Here is a 25,251-nt window from a genome sequence, read left to right as displayed (position 1 = left end):
GCTGGTGGATGTAATAGAAGATACGTTATAGCGATATTTCTGTTCATTCACCTCGTCCCACTGACGGATATTTTAACCACACATTATGTTACATTTAGATATAGAACTTGCCATTATTGTTAGAATAGTTCAAAAATAAATAATTTAAAATTAATAAATTAAAAACACTTATATGGATATAGTACTTCTGAATTTATTAACATGCTACGTTTCGAAGAGAGAGAGAGAGAGGGAGAGAGAGAGCGGGAGAGATGGCGTTTAACGTTCTCTCGGCACAAACTAGGCCATTTCGGAACTAGCATTTGGTTCAATTTTATTTCAATAATTCGCTTGCGTGTAGGAGTCTTTAGCAGTGGGTGGAAACTGGAAGCCCGGAGAAAACCCACGAGGTTGGACAGGCGACCCTACTCCTTGTCACGTATAACCGAGGAATCATTTGTCATATCAGATTTGTAAATTGTATCTGTGTTTACTTCAATTGTATTTTAATATAATGATAAACTTTATTTTAGAAAATCAAAAAATTACATTTACATTTCAACAGAAAAATACTACAACGAAAAACAAATCTTGAACAAATATTGTCCAAATACAAATCTCTAAATACCAAAACAAATGCCAAAAAACCCCACATTTCTCCAAACTCATTTAACCTGAATATTATGACGACAGAGGAAAGTAGAGATGGCCTGTTAAACAGCTCTACCACGATTCATTAGTAGCTGTACTATACCGTTCTTTGATGATATACATTCTTCCTTGTAATATAAAGATTTATATAATAATTATTAAACTCTTTATATAATTTTAATTTTAAACAATATACTTATAATTTGTAATATACAATAATTATATAGTAAACTATAAACCATAGTGATATACACTTATAGCGCCATAGAGCAATCAAAATATTGGATTATAGGCGCTCTATAAATAAATTATTATTATTATTATTATTATTATTATTATTATAACATATTAAAACATATACCATGACAAAAAAAATAATTAGATAACATAATATATTAGAGCATACACCATGAATATTAGAATACATTGTATAATATAATATACAATAGATTATATATCATAATAATATACATCAATTAGATAAAAAACTATAACCATTAAGAAATATATATCATAATACAACAGATAGGAAAATATACCAAAACATAACCATGACAAAATATATATCATGGTAATATGCAATAGATTACATTCTATAATATACAATAGATTATATCCAAAATATATATCATGATAATAGCAAAATATAACCAGGACAAAATATATATCATGATAATATACACTAATTAGATAGCAAAATATAACCATAACAAAATCTATATCATGGTAATGTACAACATATTAGATAGGAAAATATATTTCATGACAAAATACACCTATTAGAAGGCAAACCATGAACAAGATAACGTTATTATTATTTATGTTGACACTATTACCAATAATAGTGTCAACATAAATAATAACACGGTCATCATTGGCGATATCGATGTTAAAGTTAGCATTAGGGTTATCGGTGGAAGCACTCAGATTAGGGTTATCGGTGGTAACACGAAATTTAGAACACACTGGTAGTGCTATTTTTCGATTCATTCCCTTCAATATGTTTAAAGTACTCTGACAGGATTCGGGTGTGCTTTGGTCGATCAAACAATCAAGTGTAATTTCCTGTAATCTGTAATTAAAAATTTAATAATAGAGACAAATTGATTTGGAGCTAGTTCATTTCCCGTAGTTACCCCCCTTGGATTGGGAATTTGTCTCAACCCACGTTCGACAATTATCATAATTATGATTAAGTTTATAGTTTATTCAGTTTATTAGTGGGGGTGGGGGATGATTAGCACGTGCCCGCTGTATCATAAGGTCTGTCATTGAGTCAACTGGCGTGGTTTCGATTCTCCGGTTGTACATGTCCAACCTCGTGGGTTTTCTCCGTGTCCTCCGGTTTCCTCCCACTGCTAAAGACCCCACGCACAAGCGAATTATTGAAATAAAATTGAACCACGTGTTAGTCCCGAATGACCTAGTTTGTGTCGAGTGAACGTTCAACCCCAGTTCTCTCTATCTCTCTGTTCAGCTTATTGGAATGGAGACTCATATTAATATTCACTATTTCTACAAGAGATACTGTCCTTGATTGTTAAATCGGGGAGCCACGGTGGCTAAGTGGTAAGACGTTGGCTCGCTAGGCTGGAGGTCACGTGTTCGATCCCTGCAGTTGGCCGAGAAAGTTCATCGGGATTTTCCGACGTGGTGTCTAGTAATTCGGATGAGTCGCAAACCGAGGTCCCGTGTATACATTATCGTGCACGTAAAAGATCCCTCGGCAGTTGGAATTCGATATAAGAATAGGCTATGGTGCCGCTGCCCGGACAAAACTTCCCTAATAATGGGATAAGTCGGTAAAAGGCTAGAGATGACGAGACAAAATGAGAATCTACCAACTTTATGAAACCTTTAATTCCCAGTTTGTCATTTGGCCACATAGTGCTAGATAAGTGATTACTATTTAGAAGTTTAACGCATGCGCGTTAGATGTCAAGGTCTGTCAAGGTCGGGTGGTGTGGGTTTGATTCCCAGCTTGTACGTACGTGACGAGGAGTAGGGTCCCGCGTGTTCCCCCTCTCTCTCTCTCTTTCTCTCTCTCTCTCTTTACCTGCAAAAGTAGGCTTTCCATTTATTGAACCCTTCGTTGCGTTTGGGAAAGTCTGTGATGTTGAAATTTCTAGAAATACATTTCATGTTTTCTTGGCCAATGTCCATCATACACTTGTAATCAAAATCTGAAATAAGAATGACTATGTATATACCTAACATAACATTATGATTTGTACAACAAAATACAACTTCAATCTTAAAGCTGAACTCCGGTTACAAAAATACCGAAATAATTAAATAAAAAAAAGGTTAACGCCCCCAAGCCGCCATACTTGTTTCCAATTTATGAAATAAATATGGCGGACATGGAGGCTTATGACCTGGAAAGGTTAGCCGATCTCACTTCCAGTTTGTTTCTTGTCAGCCAGTTGTACACATCCGGTTTTATTCTCTACACACGCTTCACGGATTGCTCAATTTTTTGCCAACAGTATACCAAATTATTGAAGATTGCAAAATGTCTGATCAGGTAAGCCTGTAAATAATTATATGAACTGCGCCTACTACAATAATATAGCCTAAGCTTTACTCTAAAACAAAAGATGCAAAAAGATGCCTTACCCCAACCTGAAATTTTCAACCAAAACAAATCACACTATTGTCTTCTTCATATTATTAATATTATTATTGCCACGTCTTCTTGCGAATATCTTACACATACATGTATATGTAAATCACCTAAAAAGTTATCGCAGCATAATGTCCACTGTCCAGTGTAATTATAACTAATACTGTGCAATAAACAGATAGTTTAGATTAGATTTTCACAGGTCGCCATGTTTTTTGGTATATTATTGTTCACGAAAACGATCAAGGGATATAACTACATTTTTGGGGGCGGCTCGCATTGGGGAGTGTTTGACAGTGCTAAATTTATTGACGTTACTTTTTTTTGTTATACATATTATTTTACTAATTAGATGACGTTACCATCAAGTGATATAACCCTTCTGGCGGTCAGATAAGGCATTGAAGGGTCAGTGAGAAATTCATAGATATCAATTTCTTCCACCTTGGTAAAATAGAACAAAAAACCGTAACATCAATAAATTTAGCACTGTCAAACACTCCCCAATGAGAGCCGCCCCTAAAAATGTAGTTATATCCCTTGATCGTTTTCGTGAACAATAATACACCAAAAAACATGGCGACCTGTGAAAATCTAATCTAAACTATCTGTTTATTGCATAGTATTAGTTATAATTACACTGGACATTATGCTGCGATAACCTTTTTGGTGATTTACATATACATGTATGTGTAAAATATTCACAAGAAGACGTGGCAATAATAATAATAATATGAAGAAGACAATAGTGTGATTTGTTTTGGTTGAAAATTTCAGGTTGGGGTAAGGCATCTTTTTGCATCTTTTGTTTTAGAGTAAAGCTTAGGCTATATTATTGTAGTAGGCGCAGTTCATATAATTATTTACAGGCTAACCTGATCAGACATTTTGCAATCTTCAATAATTTGGTATACTGTTGGCAAAAAATTGAGCAATCCGTGAAGCGTGTGGAGAGAATAAAACCGGATGTGTACAACTGGCTGACAAGAAACAAACTGGAAGTGAGATCGGCTAACCTTTCCAGGTCATAAGCCTCCATGTCCGCCATATTTATTTCATAAATTGGAAACAAGTATGGCGGCTTGGGGGCGTTAACTTTTTTTTATTTAATTATTTCGGTATTTTTGTAACCGGAGTTCAGCTTTAACTCGAATAATGACCCCAACTTCAAACTAAAACACAATTGCGGTCTCTATCGTGTGCACAAGATTTTTGAAATGCGGCGCAGCTTGGGCCGGTGACTCTGAAACTGTAGGTCTGGGAACATTGAAAATCCATAGCGTGCATACGCTTATACGAAGCCCCCAGGAGCTATTTCTTTAATCTTGGGCACCTAGAAATGGACACAAATAGGTCGCAACGCATATAATAATGTAATATGAATGTATATATCAACTGATTTACATTCAATCGGTTCGGTTCTACTGTAATATCTAATTAGTCATGTTCAGTGAAATACGCGAAGAGTTCTAGTTGAGTAGCATTCTTTGGATTTTGGTTATTCCAGTCTTCACCAGTTTATCTTGTTCATCGAAATGCGTCTTTACAAATGGCGCTCAAATGCATTCGTGTGCCAATTTGAAAATGTTCACTGTGTCTTAAATATTGGATATCAGAAGCCCATCTTTTCAGGGTAAGATAACAACATCAATGTGGATTTAAATTGTAAGTTGTGTTTGCAATTTCGAAGACATTGAGTTTACTAGGCTACTTTAAGTGCACGATTCGACAGTGCACATTGAGACGAAATGTTTATTCGTTTAAACGAAATGTTAGTTTGTATTAAGCGAAATGTTATTCCGTTAATACAAAATTTTAATTCTTTTAAACGAGATATTAATTCATCTACACGAGATATAAGATTTCGTTAAATCGTATTAATTATTTCGTTTAATCGAATTAAGATTTAATTTGAAAATAAAATAATTGTGGTCTCTATCGTGTTCACAGGGTTTTTGAAATGCGGCGGGGCTTGAGGCGGTAACTCTGGAACTGCAGGTCGAGGAACACTGAAAATACATAGTATTCATACGCTCATGACTCCATAGTAAAAACAACACATATGTTAAAAACCATGGCTTCTATTGGTTCACAAGTTTATCGGAATAGATATCTTTTCGGGGTGGGGGAATCTGGGTTGGAAGGTTGCGGAAACGATAGGGTTCATTCCCTCAATAACCCCAATGCTCATGACTCCATAGTAAAAACAACACATATGTTAAAAACCATGGCTTCTATTGGTTCACAAGTTTATCGGAATAGATATCTTTTCGGGGTGGGGGAATCTGGGTTGGAAGGTTGCGGAAACGATAGGGTTCATTCCCTCAATAACCCCAATGCTTCACACCAATGTATGAAGGATTTTTAAAACAGGCGGAGGAGAAATCCTGGACGGAGGCTTGCGGAACGCAACAATCGATAGGGTTCACCCCTTTATGTCCCCAATGCTTCACACCAAGCTTTTCGGAAAAACGGCGCATCGCTCAAAATCAGCAGGGTTCGTCCACTAATAACCCCGATGCCTCACACCAAATTTGAAGACAATCAGATAAACCCTATAGGAACAGTCGTATCGATGGTCCTACGGGCGGACGTGCAGTGGCGACATGGAGCATTGTGTAATTATGTGAGTGGACCATATCAATTTCCTTCATTGTCCATCCGTCCATATGTTCTTGATTTCTTGCTTAACGTGATGATTTTTGTTAATGTCGTGGCGAAGCATTAGGACCACGACAGCATGCATACTATCTTTTTCATCATTCCTCCCCTTTCTATTTTCCGAAAACCTTGTGAACGCGATAGAGGCTATATAGTTTTTAGCGGATTGTGTTTCAATTTGATGTGAAGCATTGAGGTCATTAGTGCTGATTTTGTCGGATATATATGTATAATTTAAAATGCAAGAGGACCAGGTAATATAACTTACCTGCACTGTTCTGACAAAAATACAATACGTTTGCAGTAATAACTTTATCTGTAGGAAATAGACTACTAAATTCATCCGTGAGACATTTAGCAATGGCATCTTGAATACAAGTAATCAGCGATATGTACTCTGTCATATAGCTGAAAAAGTGAATATTCAATCTGCAAGGTGTCATGATATTTGTGACATAATTAACTAAATTATAAATTACCAACTAAATGAGGGATTTTAAGACGTGTTGGTCTTTGGGGCGGGCCAATGACGAACAAGACGCGGGGCGGGGCGACGCAGGTGCCATGCGCCAGAAAGTTCCGCAGCTTGAAAGTGCCGCAGGACGAGAGTGGCGCACCACCCCGAAAGTACCGCCTATACTACTGTCGCCAACGTGGGATAGACTTTCCATGTAAACAAGCCATAAATATTAAGTAAACTAGATACCCAATTACTTCTTCCACTGTTCAGCTTGATAAAAACAATTGAAAATTCTTACCTACACACTATGGAAGCATTAAGGGTATGCAAATTTTGCAAATGTGCATTTACTAAATTAATAATATCGGGGAGTACTTGATGTTCAGTCATACATTGGTTGATGTCATTAATAAAACTCGTACAATTTCCGAGATCATACAATCCTTGTCCGTTGGCAACTGGGGTTACGCCTGCAATGAAAATCGAAATTCTGTTTCATTCTTTAAAAGCTCAGAAAGCCGTTCTTTATAAAAAATATATTTGCGATTGGAAGGTTTTGCAGTGAACATAGAAAATAATTGTTTGTATTTTGGTTATGAGAAAATATCTGACAGAAATACATTATTCTTAAACAAAAAGATCAGATACAAATTGTCACTAAATATAAAATAATGGAACGGTTGTACATGCAAGATATAAAGTATGCAATTTTACAAAGCAATCGGGGTGGGGTGGGAAAATGGTTTAACGCGTGCGAGTTGAGTTATAAGGAATGTCATTGTGTGGTATGGTTTCGATTCTCACTTGAACGTTTGCCAAACGTCGTTGGTTTTCTTCTGGTCCCCCGGTTTCCCCACTGCTAACGACCGATACGCGCAAGCGGAATATTGAAATACAATTGAACCATATGTTAGTTCCGAAAAGAACTAGTTTGAGTCAAGAGGACGAAAAAACCGAATGCTCCCCTAGCCATAATGATGATGGTGAAGACAAGCATTGCCACGTACTGTATTAATAAGTCGTGATCATAGTAATTCAAGGTTATTCCGCTGCATAATTAGATAATAGGTTTTAGAAACAAAAACCAAAACAAAAACATACCCATTAATGAGACAAACAGGAGAACTTTAAGAGACATTTTTTTTCTGATCACAGATCTGGTATATTCTATAACCCAGTAGACACACTGAAAAATACACAAGACGTCAATACGAGCTGATATATTTATAATATTTGAACCAACAGACACTATACAATTATATATTTCGTTGATATTTAACTCTATGCTCACAGTTCTGTAACGCGTCTAAAGAGTTGATATATGTCTATACGATAAAACACAGCCCAATTATATAATATAGGTGATTCATTGGTTGTCGTCTTTCACCTTAAAACTGCTTCAAGTTGATGGGCGTTAACTTGTTGAGAGATCCGGGTCGTAGATTCATCTAGAGTGATTATCAGAGCGTACAAATGTCTTGCCTGTGTTTTTGGGGGTATCGAGTTATTTGTATTCTGATGGGTCTATACACGACAAAACCCTCAATAGAAGGCTTGATCCGTACATCTTATCAATCCCTACACGAAATACCCGCACATTTCGGCACTAATTTCGACTGGGTACAGGCCCACCTTGAGAGCCTATCAGATTCCTCGATCATCTCGTGCTTTCCAGTTAAAATGTCTACTTTTGATAATCGAGTTGCAAGTTTCAAGGTTCGTTCAATGTCAAGGTTGCCGTGGAGGACGCCATGTTTGATTTGAGTGTGTTTGTGTCACAACCTCTGATTGAGCGCTGCTGTTCGGTAAAGGCGGATAACGTAGCTAGCCCTTAATTTCATTTCCCTTTAATATATACAACCCGGGCCATGTATGTAGACGTTATTAAAAGGTTATTTAATGCCCTCGTCAGACCGGGGTGGCGCCCTAGGTGCGCTGCTGCGAACGCACAAGATCGCCGGCAAACGTGAATACAACGCGAGAAAATGTTCCCAAAAATTAGAAACTTGCAAAAGGTCATATACAGCCTTCCAGGTCGATCGCAGAACCTTGACGTTTGTTTTGAAATTGCTCAAAACAAACGCCGTAGCTCGGCGATCATTGGCGACCATGGAGACCACAGCACGATATTTGGCACTCTTGGACCATTTTACGTCGCCGTGTAACAGCGCAGTAAGGACGTCACCCCGGTCTGACGGGGCTATAAAATATACCAAACAGCAAAAAAAAAAAAAAAAAAAACAATAAAAAAACGTCAGTACGATTTCAAAGTCAGACATGCACTTTAATCAAATCATTCTAGAAAATGACTTACTAAATGGATCAAAGCAATTTTTTGTGAACAGTATGTTGACACATTAGTCTATGCATCAGTATCTTATGTGTCCCTCGCGAGGGTCAATAACAGCAGCACAGCGTCTGTACATGAAGTGGACCAGACGATGGATGAACGCCATTGACACCTGGAACCACACTCCCAGAAAAAACATGGCGCAATCCGTCGGCTGTGTTTGGTCTCGGTACGACGTTATTGATTCTCCTCTGAATTTCATCCCAAAAATGTTTAAGTCCGGACCAAGGGCTGACCAGTGCATAACGTTGACACTGTTCTGCTGTAGACAGTCCCGAGTAACTCTGGCGGTGTCGGCACTGGTTTTTCGATGGCGTGCGAAATGTGGTATGACATGGGGTCTGAGAGCTTGATCGATGTAGCGCACTGCTGTGATGCCCCCTCCTCTCCCTGGACAAAGATTTTGGAACACCACAGGACCCACTCTCTGGTTCAGGCCAATTCCGCCCCAAAACATTATGCTTGTATCTCCCCATGAGTCTCGTTCCATGACACATTAGTCAGAATAATGCTGGCCACGTCGACGCCATATTCTGGTCCTGCCGACGCTCATCTGTGAACAGAACAGTTCTCCATTGCCTGTGTCGCCAGTATAACATAATTTCGAGTTAACAGAAGTAGAACAAGATCTGGATTCAACATTAATTTATATACTATAGTATTAAAATGCTATAAATAGAGAGACCCTTCTCTGGTGAGCTTCCAATCTCCACTGATTTGTAGCAAAAACCTCAGCTAATTTATAGTAAATTCAAATGTGGTATAAAGTTAATTAAGTATACGTATACATATATTATTGATATTGAATAAAAGAACTACACGATGAATCAGCTGTCATTGATAGATTATCTCACTATAATCATATTGATGTTGGTGACAGCTGAACACTAGTGAATGTAATTAGCGGTCAGCGGATTCTCTAACTTGTCCTTTTCTATATGACACTAGCTTGACCATTGTGAAATGCAAAACAATTTTGTGGTCAAAGGGAACAGCGGGGATTGTATTGTATTACACATGCTACTGTGTCTCACACTATGTAACACCAGTTCTGGTGTTGATGGGCAAGCTGTAGATGTTCACATCGATGGCGAGGGGTGGGGAGGTCCAAGGTAGGGTCTATGGCAATGGGAGTGCATTTGACAGGTTTGGTCCCGGTGAACAGCACGTGCAGCATGAGTTACATGAAAATCAAGTTGCCATTTTGAGAACATTTTCTGGGTTCAATTCGGTGTTTGGGAAGGAGCCTTATTGCTCAGGTAAACTCAGGTAGTCACAAATATACAATAAAAACATTTGGCAAGTTTTATGCGATCCGTCTATTCAGAGTAACATACCAACTTGACGTTTCTTTTGCTGCTTAGTATACATGAACAACGTAAATGAAATAAAATGAAATGGAGTTTAACGTCCTACTGTTCTGCTCCTAACCTGGGCTAATGAAGACGGATGAACAACGTAATAAATTGTATATAATGAATAAAGCCAAGATATATCTTATTCAATGTTTTATTGAATTAGAATATAAAAGGAAAACAAATTAACACTCCGTGTGAGATATAAAATAAAATTGAAATTATTATTGTATTATTAAACATTGATCATTCCTATTCTGTTCTGTAATCGTAAACAACGCAAAAGAAACGATTATTGTATTATAAAAGAAAATGTAGGCCTTAGGCCTTGGACCACTGCCATTATTAGCCGAGACAAACAGAAAAGTAAGACGTTAAATCCCATTTCATTTTATTTATTGACCGTGAGACGCATCGTGTACAATACACCACGTGTATCTTCTACCACCAGTTATATATGCGATGTATCTATTATTGACCGTAAGACGCAACGCAGAACCCTTATTGCGTACAATACACCACGTGTATCTTCTACCACCAGTTATACATGTCATGTATCTATTATTAACCGTAAGACGCAACGTGTAACCCTTACTGCGTATAATACACCACGTGTATCAGCCACTAAAAGTTATACATGCGATGTATCTATTATTGACCGTAAGACGCAAAGCATAACCCTTACTGCGTACAATACACCACGTGTATCTTTTACCACCAGTTATACATGCCATGTTTCTATTATTGACCGTAAGACGCCACGTTTAGCCCCTACCGCGTTCAATACACCACGTGTACCACCTATCACCATTTATACATGCTATGTATAACTTTTGGTAAACGTAAATTCCTGGTCCGTATCGCGTATCCGTAAGCTGTATTTCTCACACGTGATACAGCACATGGATACGGCAGCATGTATCGAACAGCTTTCATACGGAAAAGGTCCGTATAACTTTCGTCGTCTTTTTTTCGGTATTTTGTTGCTACTTTAGGACGCTGAAATGTTGTGCTTTGAATCTATGTGTATCCTAGAACACAAAGGTGTATATTTGATGTGATTTTAACCATGATAAAGACTGGAATTTAATCATTGTTTTTGATTAGCTTTACGCGAAATTTTCACATTTTTCCTGTCTGCCTGTCTTCATGCTGGTTGATCTACGTGCTAAACTTAGGGAAGTGGGACCGTGCAATCTGTAAAAGGGGGTATATACTTTCTGAAATGATACATTAGTGAAACCAAAAATTGCTGTTGAAGTCGAAGATTTTTAATAAAATTCGACACTAAATTTTTTAAAATTTTTAAATAGCTCAGCAACTGTTGAGCGACTTTGCTCCCTTCAGGAATTTGTAGGCCAGGCACTTGACTTGTAGTGATGTTGATCTTAGTAGATAACTGCTCGGCTACTCATACGTACGCGGCGCGAAAATCTGTCAAAACTCTAAAACTACATTGACGCAACAGATCACGTGACGATACGGATACGTGATACGGATGGAAAAAATTCCGCTTGCCAAAAGTCTCTATTGACCGTAAAACGCAACGTGACTAGGGGTGGTTGATAATTTTACTTTCGATCGAGGACACCTTAGAAACATGAGGCCCACTATACTGATTATTTAACAAAATTTTTTGGGGGATCGGACCCCTCTAACCCCTTTGTACATGCCCCCCTGAAAGTTCCTATTCCTATGTTCTCTCCCAGAATGCTGTTTTTGGCGTAAAACTCCTCAGAAATATGTCAAAGGTGGCGTGTATGTTTCTTTTTATAGGTTTTTAATGATGCCGAGACTGATTATTGACTACATAATTATTTTCGATATTCCCAAATGGCGAAAATTCAAAATGGCGGCCAAAATAGCCTCCATTTTGCTCGAGCACTTTGTTGATTTCGAATATATGGCTTGTAATATGTCTTTTTATAGGTTTTCGTTGCTACAAAGTCTGAATCGGATCTTGAAAAATAGTTTCGACCATCCAATATGGCAGAAATTCAAGATGGTGGATACAAACATGGCCGCCATTTTGTACAAACTCATACATAATCAGGTGACAACTTGAAAAAAAACCCCTCAAATTTAGAACTTAAAATGCTAATATGATGTCCATGTAATGGTAATGTCTGTATGTTTGTGTCTCTAACTGTGTCTATCAGGGATCACTGTGGCTTTCGTTTTTTTCCGCCAAAATGAATGATAATTTTACTATAAAATAATGTTCATATTTTTTCCGCCAATTGTAATATTTTATCTGCCAAAAATGTGTGATAAAAAGACAACACCTAACAATTTATGTCTCGGCTAGGCTTATTATAAAACAGTAACCGATATATACAATACAATATACAACAGTTTTACATAATAGATTAGCAAAGTTTGGATTTAATAAGATCAGAATTAAGTTTTGGTGACTTTAGTCTATTTGAACACCGTACAGCACAATATATTTTCAATATTTACACGTCAAATATCATTCAGGGATTTCCAATTTTCTATAAATGTATGTGTTGCCTGCAAGATGGGACTATTGTTATTTTCACGTACCGTAAAGATATCAGAATCTGAATCCCTGATAGAATGGTATAAATTTCAATTATATCTGTTAAGAGATGCTTACAATATACCCGTCGTTAACTTTTAAAGCATTTTGACGCTAGTAATATGATACAAATGGCGAACTGTTTTCTTGCTCAAGAATCGTCACTGTTCAACTCGTTCTTACGTTTTCGACCAGTGCTGATATTATAATTTGGAATTATGATATCCGATAGGCATGCTTGTATTTTTTACGTGACGTATATGAAGCCACTGTAAACGAATTCAGCTATCAAAATATTTAATTCTCTTCGCAAGGAACTGTCGGCCATTTTGATTAAATGTACATGTATTATCATTTATTTTAAGACGAAACGAAACATCAATTAATCACCGTTTGGATTAATCATTAGGAGTAAATAATGACTTGACATAGGTTATATATATATATATATATAAATATATATATCATTCACAATTATCAATCAACTAATTATTAATCCAAGACAATTGATTTAGTATTACTCATTGACGCGATCCGGATCATCGGCCGCCAGTTGATTAATTTATAGTACACTGTAAAAAAACTTGTGTTGAAACAACACAAACTTGTGTTGTTTTCAACACAAGTAAGGTGTCTCTATTTAACAACACAAACTTGTGTTGAAACAACACAAAACTTGTGTTAAATGTTGAAACAACACAAAACTTGTGTTAAAATTTATCAAACAACATGTGTTGAAACTTGTGTGAAAATCTACACAATACTTGTGTTGAAATTTTTGAAACTTGTGTTGAAATTTTTGAAACTTGTGTTGAAATTTCTGAAACTTGTGTTAAAATTTCTGAAACTTGTGTTGAAATTTCTGAAACTTGTGTGGTTTCATACAAACATGTGTATAACCATCCACAAAAACTTGTGTTGTGTTTTTCCCCAATTTATATACAGTATAGCAACCTTTTTATGCAGGACCCATCTCTTTGCTCCGTTAGACCTGTAAAGTTTGATAAAAGAAGGAAACAAAATTTTTTTTTGTTTTTGTAAGATTATTATTTATTCATAAAATCATAGGAAAAAGTAAATTAATACATCAAAACTAAATAGATATTTGAAATGTTAACAGAAAAACAGAAAATTCTAATACTAATTATATTGTGTCATATATAATGACCCCCCCCCCCCACCCACACACACACACACACACACACACCCCACTTTACCCATCACAAAATATAACATAGCTATTTAAATTGTTCTTAACCCCACACACTTTACCTATCACAAAATATAAAATAGCTATATAAATTGTTCTTTACCCCAAAACAAGAACTGAGAATATAAAGATATGTACACAGTATCCCTACCCCATACTCCAAAATATATAATTCAAATAATATCTAAATTTAATAACATCCAAACCAAGCACTAAGATTAATTATGCACTAAATTGAAACAATTTCAAAAACTGAAAAGTGCTACAAAATCACACTACAAGTGATTTGTGAGACATATAGAAATAACTAATATACACAGAAAACTAACAAATGAAAAATGCACTATTTTGCAGGAGTAATAAAATGATATAAAACCTTTTCCTCATTAAAAAAACCCCAAACAAAATGAATATTTTGTAAATAAAAGAAGCAAAGCATCAAGATTACAGGATTGAAATAAAAAAATATCATATGTACAACAAATTTATATACAATCACAAGTCATAAGCCACAGTGGTTCAGTGAGTATAAGGTGTTGGCCGAGAAATTTCAACTGGATTTTCCGGCATAGTTCCTACTTGTCAGTAGTGTTGGATATGGCAAGGTATAATTGGGTACAAGCCCGGAATCGAAAGAGAGAGAGAGAGAAATGGGGTTTAACGTCCATTTGACACAAACTAGGTCATTTCGGGATTAACATATGGTTTAATTTTATTTCAATAATTTTTGCGCATAGGGGTCTTTAGCAGTGGGAGGAAACCGGAGGTCCCGGAGAAAACCCACAAGATTGGACAGGCGACCCTACTCCTTGTCACGTACAACCGGGGATTCGAAACCACACCAGTTGACTCAATGACAGGCCGTATGATACCGTACGCACGTGCTTACCATTCGGCCATCCACCACCCCCTCCCCCATTTCCGGAATCGAAACCATCCCCACTGCGTTCACTTAGAAGAACCCTTGACAATTGAATTATTTGACTCAATGACAGACTTCCTGATCAAATGTGTGCGTGTTAATCATTGCCTCCCCCCCCCCCCCGGGTTCCCGTTAAAGAACCCTTGACAGTTGAAATATTTGATATAAGAGTAGGGTGTAGGGCAGAATCACTCTAAGAACACAGAAAAGTAGGATACTAAACCGTATTTCATTTCATAAGCAAGGGAAAGTCACCTTTATGTAGGTCAAGTTTTTTTGTAATTCTGGATGTATTTGATCTACATTTGGTTTCTAGTAATGCCTATTAAATACTTTATGATTTCTGACCAAATTCTAAGTGATTTATATGTCACTTTACTTGCTATATTATACATACATTTCTGAAGAGAATTAAAATCTAATTGTGTTTTGGAAGAAAATTTAACATTAATAACAAAAAATAAATATTTAAAAATTGGGTCAAATGCATTCTTTCCCAGAAGTATAAAATAAATTGATGCTTGGGTTTTCTTGTTGTTATCATACAGCAAATACTGTTTCAATGGTGTTCCAGCCTAAAAAATAAAAAGTAGGCAATAAGAATACTTTCTATGGTTCACAACGTTTAAATAAACAATTTATTTTGCCACATCGAGACCGAGTCTCTATTTGGTTTCAACTTTGCGTAACGCTTATTGTGTCTTGTCCAGTTACAGACCCAGGCAGATTATTATGCTCAAATCAAATGAGTTAGAAGTCAGAAAAAAGTCTTGAGATTTGGGACTGAAGTCTCATAATAGGTCAACTATTCACCCTTTCATACATGTATTGTCTGCAAATCCAGATTCCCTACTACATCATGGCAGCACCTATTTACTTGGCAATGTCTAATGATTTTTGGACCCATTCTTATTTTATTTCCATTGACAACAAATTGGATATTACCCTTTAAAATCTATTGAAATCTATTTGAAAGCAAAAATCAAGCATGCCAAGTACTTGAAACAGCAGAGTCCTAGGCATTGCCCCAAGAAGAATAACTAGATTACCAAGCAAGTGTATAGAAGTACTTCCTGATTAAAAATACAAATATATATGTTACTTACATTTTGCATGTTTTCCCCATGTCAGTGATACAGGACGGAGGACCTGACAAGGACAGCTGTCTAGTCGTTTGGATGGGACGAAAAACCGAGGTCCCGTGTACACATTGGCGTGCACGTAAAAGATTCCTTGGCAATTGGAATTCGATATAAGAGTAGGCTGTAGCGCCGCTGCCCGCGCAAAATTCCCTTCATAGCACACTGTATGGCGTATGCCCGTCTTCATTAGCCCAATTTATGAGCAAAACAGTAGGATGTTAAACCCCATTTCATTTCATTTTCAAAATTATAAAATAATTTGATGGCTTAATATTCAAAAGGTACAGTCCTTCATGTTTATAAAATTGTACGGGAGCCATAAAAAGCTCCTGATACCTTGAATATATGCAGTTTAAAAGTAAACAAAAATCTCAATATTTAGGAGAGAGAGAGAGAAATGGGGTTTAACGTCCATCCACCCCCCCCCCACCAAGTGTATAGAACCAGTTCCTGATTTAAAAAGCAAATATGCATGGTACTTACATAGTCTTTGTCTGATAAGCAAGATCTGTGAGAAAACGTCTCCACAATATCAATAGCCCTTTCCAACTTGATCTTCCGAGGTGGGTAACTGAAAAAAAAAATGGCAATGTATTAGTTGGCTTAAATTGACTAGACAGTTTTGATTAATTAAAAAAATGTTAATTTAATTACATTTGTTTTGTTTCATGTGTTGGTTTGCTTTGCCACAGATGAGACAGTGATATCTACATATAACTAAGATTCTGTCTCTGCTCATACATGACGAGTACAGTTTTACTATACTAAACTGAATTTTAGATTTCAAAATAGCATAACAATCTTTTCTATTAGAATTGAATAGTTACCCACCAAGAAAAAGTTGCTCTATCATCATTTTTTCCAGCCATTTCTTCTTCCATTTTTTTCTTTTATAATTTCTTTTGTTATTACATGATCTTTTTCTGGGTGATTTGCATATACATCCAATATTGAAACTGAAAAAATAAATACATGATATGTAATTTACGATTAAAGCTACCTTACCATATATACAAACTGTGTGATATGAAATTGAAACTAATGTATCAATATGTATCAAAAGTTTTCATCCCAAGGAACTACCTAAGCCGTAAAAGTTTATCTTAATAATCCTTGTTTGTCACATGGTTTAACTGTCGCAGTAATTAGAAGACGGCCATGGTGACTGAGTAAATTAGGTGCTGGCACACTAGCATGGAGGCCACAGGTTATCTCTTGGGGTTGACCGAGAAAGCTCATCTTGATTTTGCAGAGTGGTTTCCCCTGAGATTCAATGTACACATTGGCGTACACATAAAAGTTCTCTTGGCAGTTTGAATTCGGTATGAGAGTAGGCCATAGTGTCGCTGCCCAGACAAACATTTTCACTTAGCACAATGCATTAGACCAGTCGGAGCTGACCAGTAGGACGTTGTCTTTAAACCCCATTTCATTTCAGGTAATCTAGTATTTTTCTAGTAAGATTGAAGTCTCTCTACTTTCTTTATATGTAAATATCATATTTGAAATAAGTCATACTTTTATTCGATATGGGGTGGGGCTGGGGGGAATGGTCTAGTAGGTAATGCATGCGCATGAAATCACAATTTCAAGGAGTAGAGTCGCCTGTCCAATCTCTTGAGTTTTTTCGCTGGGTCATTCGGTTTCCTCCGTTTTCTAAATACATGTACCCCTACGCCAAGCGAATTATTCATATTAAATTGAAGCATACCTTCTCTAATCTCTGGGTCCTTTTGTTTCCTCCTTTTGCTAAATACACATACCCGCAAGCGAATTATTCATATTAAATTTAACCTTACCTGTCCTTTTTCCCGAAACGACCTAGCGTCTGTAGGCTAAGTAGATATAAGGACCCATCTTGCAACAACTCTACATGTAGGTTCGTGCATAATTAATATTACAGTAACATACCAATTTTTAATACATGTAGAATGAGACAGTGTGCAGGGAAAGGGTGGAAACGGAAGTAGGCTAATCCTCGTCGTAGTTGATTACCGGTATGCATATAGGCACAGCATGGACTACTTGATTCTTCAAATACAAGTACATGTAAGGCCTTGTTTATGTCATCTCTCTCTCTCTCTCTCTCTCTCTCTCTCTCTCTCTCTCTGTTGCATGTAAGTGCCATATAAATACTTTATTTTGGATTGTATGTTCACATACACTAATCATTGTAGGACATTGGTAAAAAAAAAATAGAAAATATAAAAATTAATTGAAATTTTTACCTGTTTTTCTTCGATTCAATGCCAATGGAGTCCTTGGTAAATTCTCAATAATTATTGCTGGAAGGTGGAAAGAGTCACATATCATCATTGACTGGAAAAAATAATAAAACTATAGAGAAACTTCCACAGGCTGATTCTAGTTCCATTATTTATTAACTGTGACTGAATCAGGCAAAAATGGGGCCTAATATTAAATATTACACAGACTCACAGATGTTGAACAACGGATTACATGTCATTTGGGACTCGCGTCATTTGGGACTCAAAAAAATATGACCACGACATTTGGGACTCGGGTATACGACGTTTGGGACTTTGGTATACGTCGTTTGGGACTCGGGTTAACGACATTTGGGACTCGGGATAATTTATTAGAAATAGGCCAATTCAAAACACGAAAGAAAATATTTATTAACATGAAACACGTGGTTAGTAAAAGGCTCAACCAAACGATAAAACATTAGTTGCACTTACGGTTCTTTGATAATCATCGTTTCTCATAAAAGATTTATATTTATTTAAAACGAATAATATGCTGATGAATTTATTTGAAAATGACCTACACAAAAAACAAAATAAATATTTACACGACATGCAATCTTTTTTTACAAGCCCCTAGAAATTGTTAACGATAATCCGTGAGCTGCACGTTGACATGCTTGTCGTAGATGGCAATACCAATTGATAAATTAGTGCGTACAAGGCAAAGTTTTTTTGTGGAAAATATAAGAAATGGCAACGAACAAAGCGGGATAATTAAAGCTGATTAACTGATAATCCCAATGTTATTACAGTATATTCAAAGAAACCTAACGGTTCTTTGGTGGATGAGGAAAAACGTGAGTTGTCAATCATCGAGAATGGCGGCCGTGTGTTGATTGCAGTTATACCGTTTCACGAAAAAACATTAGCAGTGGTCGGTCAATCAAGCTCGTTTACTATTTATAACGCAAATTTTTCGATTCGGTTAAAAGAAAATATACGTCCATTTTAATTGGCCGAAGGATGTGTGACTAATAGAAATATGGCGAGCGGACAAACTGACCAAACAGTATATTTCGAGGTATTTGAGGTAAGCTAATTTAATATTATATCATTACTGCATGTGCATACTTGTGTTTCTGTGTGATTAAATATTCAAAAAATCATTCTTAGGATACAGCCTCGACACCAGTCCGCCTTAAATTGCAATGTTTGTTTTGTTTTCTGTGCGCCATTTTGAAAAAAACTGACATGACCTATATAATACAATCCAGCGATAGTGCAGTCAATTTCCTTTAAAAGGGAATCCGAATTTGTTAATTTTCTGCAATATCACTTCGGTGGTAGCGGACGTTAAATAAAGCTATTTCACGTACAAAGACCTACAATAAAATCCAGGTGAATTGGGAAAAATATTCATGTATTTTCTTGATGAAGAGTAGCTATTTCAATTTGTAAATGCCCAGTCATCTTAGACAAATAATAATTCCAACTTCAAATCAGTTGTATTTATTCAAATCATACTATGAATAATTGTATTTTTCCACTTGCATAATAATAAAAACTTGACTTTTATTATTTTATTTCTTCAGGCCAAGAACATGGAAAATTGGTAATTGCCTTGTATCACTGCTAACTATAAGGCACAGGGAGCCTTGGGCAGAAATGATAATAATATGGTTCTCAGATATGTTACTGTGTACAGACTGAACAAAAAATATATATACACTTGCTATTACATGTACATTATATTATTGGCAATAATAAGATCCAATTTTAGTTTTTAGTTACACACTGTTAACCACCAATAGATGACAATAAATCATAAAATGTATTCAGCTCGACGTAAGACTTAAATAAATAGATACAGTTGGTTTAACTTGAATAGAAGTTTTGATAATCTATGCTGCATATATGCATATATCACCTTACAGCTGAATCACATTACATATCTTTTTAGTTGATGTTCATATCGTCTTACGTATTTGTCAACATCAATGTGACCTTGTTCTATGTCACATTAGCCTTTTCACGAATTTACTCACCACACCCTCGCATAGTTATGAATTTATTGTTTCACTTGACTAAAGAAACATTTTGTAGGAATGTATGCTTTTATAGATTGGACACTTGTTTGCAATATCATTGTCGGTGGAAACTGGCACTATACCTAAAGAATGACTGAACAAATAGCGGAGACGGGGTTTCAGCCGGCTGATTTAAATTATTTCTTTAAATACAGTAAAGCTTGAAATATGTCAGTTTTCACTCTTTAGAATGTTTTTGTAAATAAGTTTTTATTGTAGTTTCCGTGGCGTATTCCCAATAAGCGTTAGAAACAAAGATATACACCCTTAATCCTGGTGCCGATAAATGTTGGGTTGTGTGGAACATGCTAACAAATCTCGGGTACGATATATGTTTGATTCTGGTTCAGAACAGCATGAGAGCAACATGAATGTTTTCATTGGAGATGAGACGCAAATATTCAAAGGGGTCAGACAAACTCATGTAATAAATTCTTATATACATGGGTATTTAATTGCATGAATACTTACGCTTGACGACACGTCAGTGGGATCTTTTGGTCGCAGAGTCTGTCGGGTTCTTTGTAGCGACCTTACAAGTGCTGCCATGGGTGGTCTGCTATGAATGGGTTCTTCTGCAGAACCGACACTGGATAAAACTCTCTCCGCTATTGAGGAACATGACTTGGTAAAAACATTTCCTTTGGCTTCATGCTTTGCCTGTAATGATAAGATAAAACATATTAAACTACAAATATATTATTGGTTTATTTATATTTTATTTATTTACACACATATATAAATTTTTAATTTAATTGATATATAATTTTTAAACCTACTGTAACTTTTATCTTGGTAGCCGTGTGTATACCGGGTTCTGCTGGGTGAAGATGGAACACCTCCAAATCGTAGTTGTCTTCTCTGTCTAAAAGATATTAAATTCATTTATTATTATAGAGTTAACTAGGTTAACTAGAGTTAATTATCTTTACATTTTGTAGCTGAAATACATTTCTATACAAGGTAGTTGTAAAATAAATCACCCTACCTTAATTGTATAACTAAACCCTTGGTTGTCAAACAACTTGGACTTGCCACGGGAGGAACCAGCTTCTACCTGCGTATACACCACTACGGGTTCTTCGTCGCAGAAGACACTAACGTCGGCATCGTCTGAGATGGAGGACTCCATGACCGGAACTGGCACATCGTATCGGGTTTCGGCTGTAAACGATTCTTCTACTTCCATAGGTTCAGTTGTTGGGACCTCCATAACTTCTTCTTGTTGTTCGTCCATATCTTCCGTCTGCTTATTAGATTTAAGGTTGTTTTTTTAAACATAAATTAGATTACAATTCAACTAACACAAAAGTGTAAAAAGATTTTTTTCTAGTCTGTGCCCGCGTTTATGTCTACTCTTGGCAAAATCGTTATAATATAAAAAAATCATGAAACAAGAATCAAAATGGCCGCCAATCGGGTCTCCAACGCCAATCCAACCTCCCAAGATATAATTTCAAAACAGATTCTTACCTGCTGGTTCAAGTCGAGCCGTTTCTGCTTTAATCATAATGTGATTCTGTAATGTAAGTATTTGAACAACATCGTAGCGCCGAACAACTAATGTTAATTAAGCATGATTTCAGAAAAATTGAACAGATTTGATAATAACATGCCGAAATTTTTTTCCTGACCGCGCCATATTATAAACATGAACTTCCGGTTTAAATTGTTGGAGTTTTTTTTAAGGAACAAAATACTAACATTATACAGAGAAACAATATCGATGCTAAATTACATACATGGTATTATTTTTTTTATATAAATATTCATAAACCTGCGGTCTTGTATTCTATGTGACCATTAGCTTACATTTGTCAAACATATCACTGCTCCAAAATCATTTCAGCACGTTGTTAAATGTTAAATTAATTGTGTGAAATCACTTCATTTAATGTCCGCTTCCACCGAGATGATATCGCAGACAAAATGTAGCCTATAGTACGTTGATTTTATCAACCAATCACATTCAATAACAGTTTTACTTATTTTCTTGTCAACGCATTTGTAGTCAATTGTTAAAATCACACCGGGCATGAGCGCTCAACAGGCCTTTGATCTACCAGTTTATTGGGCCCAACTTTATTTTAACTACAGACATCTTAACACCAATTAGCATTCAAGTCTGTCTGGCTATATTGTCTGAGTAAAAAATACCTTTCTCTTACTTGTGGACCCCGGATTAAGACTTTGTATGGAGTTCAAATTTTAAAAAAAAAATATTTGTTGACGGTACACATTACTTGTGTTAATTATATGGAAAAAACACAAGATTTGTGTTAATGCATTAAAAAGAACACAAGTTTGTGTTAATGCAATGCAAAACAACACATAACTTGTGTAGAATAATTTTCACACAAGTACTTGTGTTGAGATCCAACACAAGTTTTTTTTCAGTGTATCCCGCCACGTGATTGACACTCAATAATGGTTAATCCAGGATAAATACGATTAGAATTTTAAGATTTTTCCCACCAGTTCTCAAAAAGAATCGCCAATACCGCAAAACATTATCGCCAACATTATTGCCAAAATCAAATTTTAATCGCCACTTTCATATTTTTATCGCAAATTGCGACTTTGGCGACCGACAGTGTGAGAGCCCTGGTGTCTGTCATGTAATTAGATTAACTAGATGTATGCACTACAGTTGTCTCATCCCATGTACGATTCGCACATTAACATTGGCGTAACATTTGTGTACTTCAAATGTTGTTATCGTAGTGTACTAGTGATGTTGTCCTATGTGTAACCTCCAAAATGTACAGCTTATCAATAACACCAACTCAGTCTTCAGCCAGGAAAGATCTGGCAGACATCCAGTATGTGGAAACTGCAGGCTTTTCAAGTGGAATATTGCCAACCAAATTGATGGTCATCGAGAATATGATGTACCTACTTAGACCGACTAAGATGAAGATGATGTGAAACTATCCCAAAGTGATATCTGTCTGGGATCCAATTTGCGTCGTTTTTTATTGGAAAATGTAGGCTCATCTTAACCTAGTGGCTCATAATCGATATTACTTCGGGATAGTTTCACATCATCTTCATCTCAAAGAGTACTAAAGTCTACTGCTAACTCAGGCTGTTTTTCTGCTTCTACTTTAGCTCTCATTTTCTCCAAGGACTGCATATCATGATATCGTCTTTCCATTGTCTTTGCCCATTTTTTGTCGACGAAACTTTCGCAAAACATTTTTTGGCTGATTGCGCTGATCTTGTAGGAATTCCCATTCGTTTTCGGTCATCTTGACACCATACACTACTTCTAAACACTTTCTAACATCCTCATCCTCACAAATAGACTTGTTAAATGTTCTTGTAATATTTCTGATAGAATAGATGCGGCAGTCCTTACTTCTCTGATCTAGTTGGTCTAAGTAGGTACATCATATTCTCGATGACCATCAATTTGGTTGTTAACATTCCACTTGAAAATCCTGCAGTTTCCACATACTGGATGTCTGCCAGATCTTTCCTGGCTGAAGATCGCGTTGGTGTTTTTGATACGCTGTACATGTTAGAGGTTACACTACGATAACAACATCCTAAAGTACACAAAATTAATGTTACGCCAACGCCAATGTGCGAATCGTGCATGGGATGAGACAACTGCAGTGCATACATCTAAGACGCAACGCATAACCCTTACTGCGTACAATACACCACGTGTATCTTCTACCTCCAGGTATACATGTCATGTATCTATTATTGACCGTAAGACGCAACGTGTATCAGTTTCGTCCAGTTATACATGCCATTGCCATGTATCTATTATTGACCGTAAGACACCACGTTTACCCCCTACCGCGTTCAATACACCACGTGGATCTTCTACCACCAGTACATACCATATGTATCTATTATTGACCGTAAGACGCAACGTGTAACTTTTATTGCGTACAGTACACCACTGACAGTTTGAAAGAAAGGCTTCAAAATAAAAAAAAAATCTATTTAAGGAAAGATTTTCATTCAAGATCCTGCACAAAAATAGACTTGCACTAAAGCATATATTAAAAACTGAATATAATGATCGCCTTTCAAATAGTAATTTGATACTGTCCTCTTTCAAAAGCTTTGAAAATAAAATCTATTTAAGGAAAGGCGGTCATGCAAGATCATAAACAAATATAATATACCTGCATTAAAATACATGTTAACAAAGAAAAATACAGGACAACATTGCCTTACGTTCTTAGTCATATGAAAATAAGTGGGGTTGAATGGCCGAATGGTTAGCGTTTGTGCGCTATATCACAAGTTCTGTCATTGAGACAACTGACGGGATTTCGACAAGGAGTTGGGTCGGCTGTCCAACCCCGTGGGGTTTTTCCGGGTCCTCCGGTTTCCTCCCACTGCTAAAGACCCCTAGTTTGTGTCGAGTGGGCGTCAAACCCCATTTCACTTTCTGTCTGTCTCTCCCTTTGTCTCTCTCTCTCTCTTCTCTCTCTCATATGTTAGGCCCGAAATGATCTAGTGTGGACGTTAAACCCATCTCTCTCTCCCTCTCTCTTTCTCTCTGTCTCTCGTATGAAAAAACATATATACCGGCACTAAAATACATGTTAACAAATACAGGATGCCGTTGGCTTACCTTCTTCGCCATATGGGAGTCACGGTGGCTAAGTGGGTAAGACGCTGGTTCGCTAGTCTGGAGATCGAGAAAGTTCAGTGATGCAGAAAGGAGGGCCTGACAAGGACAGCTGACTAGTGTTCGGATATGACGAAAAACCGAGGTCCCGTGTCATAAGACAATCTGTTTAAAATACAGATGTATATTTCGTTTTTTTTATATACACATAAAGATCGGACAAGTTGTAGTGATAGGTCAATGACAGATCTTATGACACAGCGCGCATGCGCAAACCATTCCGCCATCCAACTCCCCTTTAGTGAAAACAATTAAAACGAAATTTTGAACTACAAATAAAAAAAATCAGATTGAGTCATGAGGTAGATTAAAATTCTTTATTTAAAAAAAAAACGTGAAAAGGAGGCCAAGTTTCAATGAGTTAGAATAAATGTACTTACTAGTTCGTTCCGCATGACT

General features: G+C 36.5%; 1 protein-coding gene and 1 long non-coding RNA gene across 15 annotated transcripts; one reads left to right on the top strand and one right to left on the bottom strand.

Moving 5' to 3' along the window:
* Positions 1 to 468: 468 nt before the first annotated feature.
* Positions 469 to 25,251, bottom strand: LOC126824974 (uncharacterized). Of its 13 annotated transcripts, none has more exons than XM_056101540.1 (14): positions 23,851 to 24,041; positions 21,973 to 22,383; positions 21,669 to 21,714; positions 21,184 to 21,444; positions 20,975 to 21,060; positions 20,667 to 20,855; positions 18,127 to 18,217; positions 16,730 to 16,854; positions 16,382 to 16,469; positions 7,479 to 7,563; positions 6,676 to 6,847; positions 6,186 to 6,325; positions 2,687 to 2,813; positions 469 to 1,702 (listed from the first exon to the last, which is right to left on the bottom strand). In XM_056101540.1, the coding sequence occupies exons 8-14, from the start codon at positions 16,777 to 16,779 to the stop codon at positions 1,372 to 1,374; spliced, it is 993 nt and encodes a 330-aa protein (XP_055957515.1). In that variant the 5' UTR covers positions 16,780 to 16,854; positions 18,127 to 18,217; positions 20,667 to 20,855; positions 20,975 to 21,060; positions 21,184 to 21,444; positions 21,669 to 21,714; positions 21,973 to 22,383; positions 23,851 to 24,041; the 3' UTR covers positions 469 to 1,371. The 13 variants fall into 13 exon arrangements, 6 of the variants coding, with proteins under 6 accessions (XP_055957515.1, XP_055957514.1, XP_055957513.1 ...); XM_056101539.1 differs by having other exon boundaries at positions 21,184 to 21,441; XM_056101538.1 differs by having other exon boundaries at positions 21,184 to 21,714; positions 23,851 to 24,042.
* Positions 17,048 to 20,369, top strand: LOC130013073 (uncharacterized). Of its 2 annotated transcripts, none has more exons than XR_008788378.1 (2): positions 17,048 to 17,336; positions 19,701 to 20,369. It is a non-coding gene; the product is annotated as an uncharacterized LOC130013073 (long non-coding RNA). The 2 variants fall into 2 exon arrangements; XR_008788377.1 differs by lacking the exon at positions 17,048 to 17,336 and adding an exon at positions 18,640 to 19,198.

This window comes from Patella vulgata, chromosome 6 (genome assembly GCF_932274485.2).
Source record: "Patella vulgata chromosome 6, xgPatVulg1.2, whole genome shotgun sequence".
Classification (NCBI taxonomy): domain Eukaryota; kingdom Metazoa; phylum Mollusca; class Gastropoda; family Patellidae; genus Patella; species Patella vulgata.
Note: the sequence above shows the minus strand (reverse complement) of the source record. Positions and strands in the feature narration are given on the sequence as shown.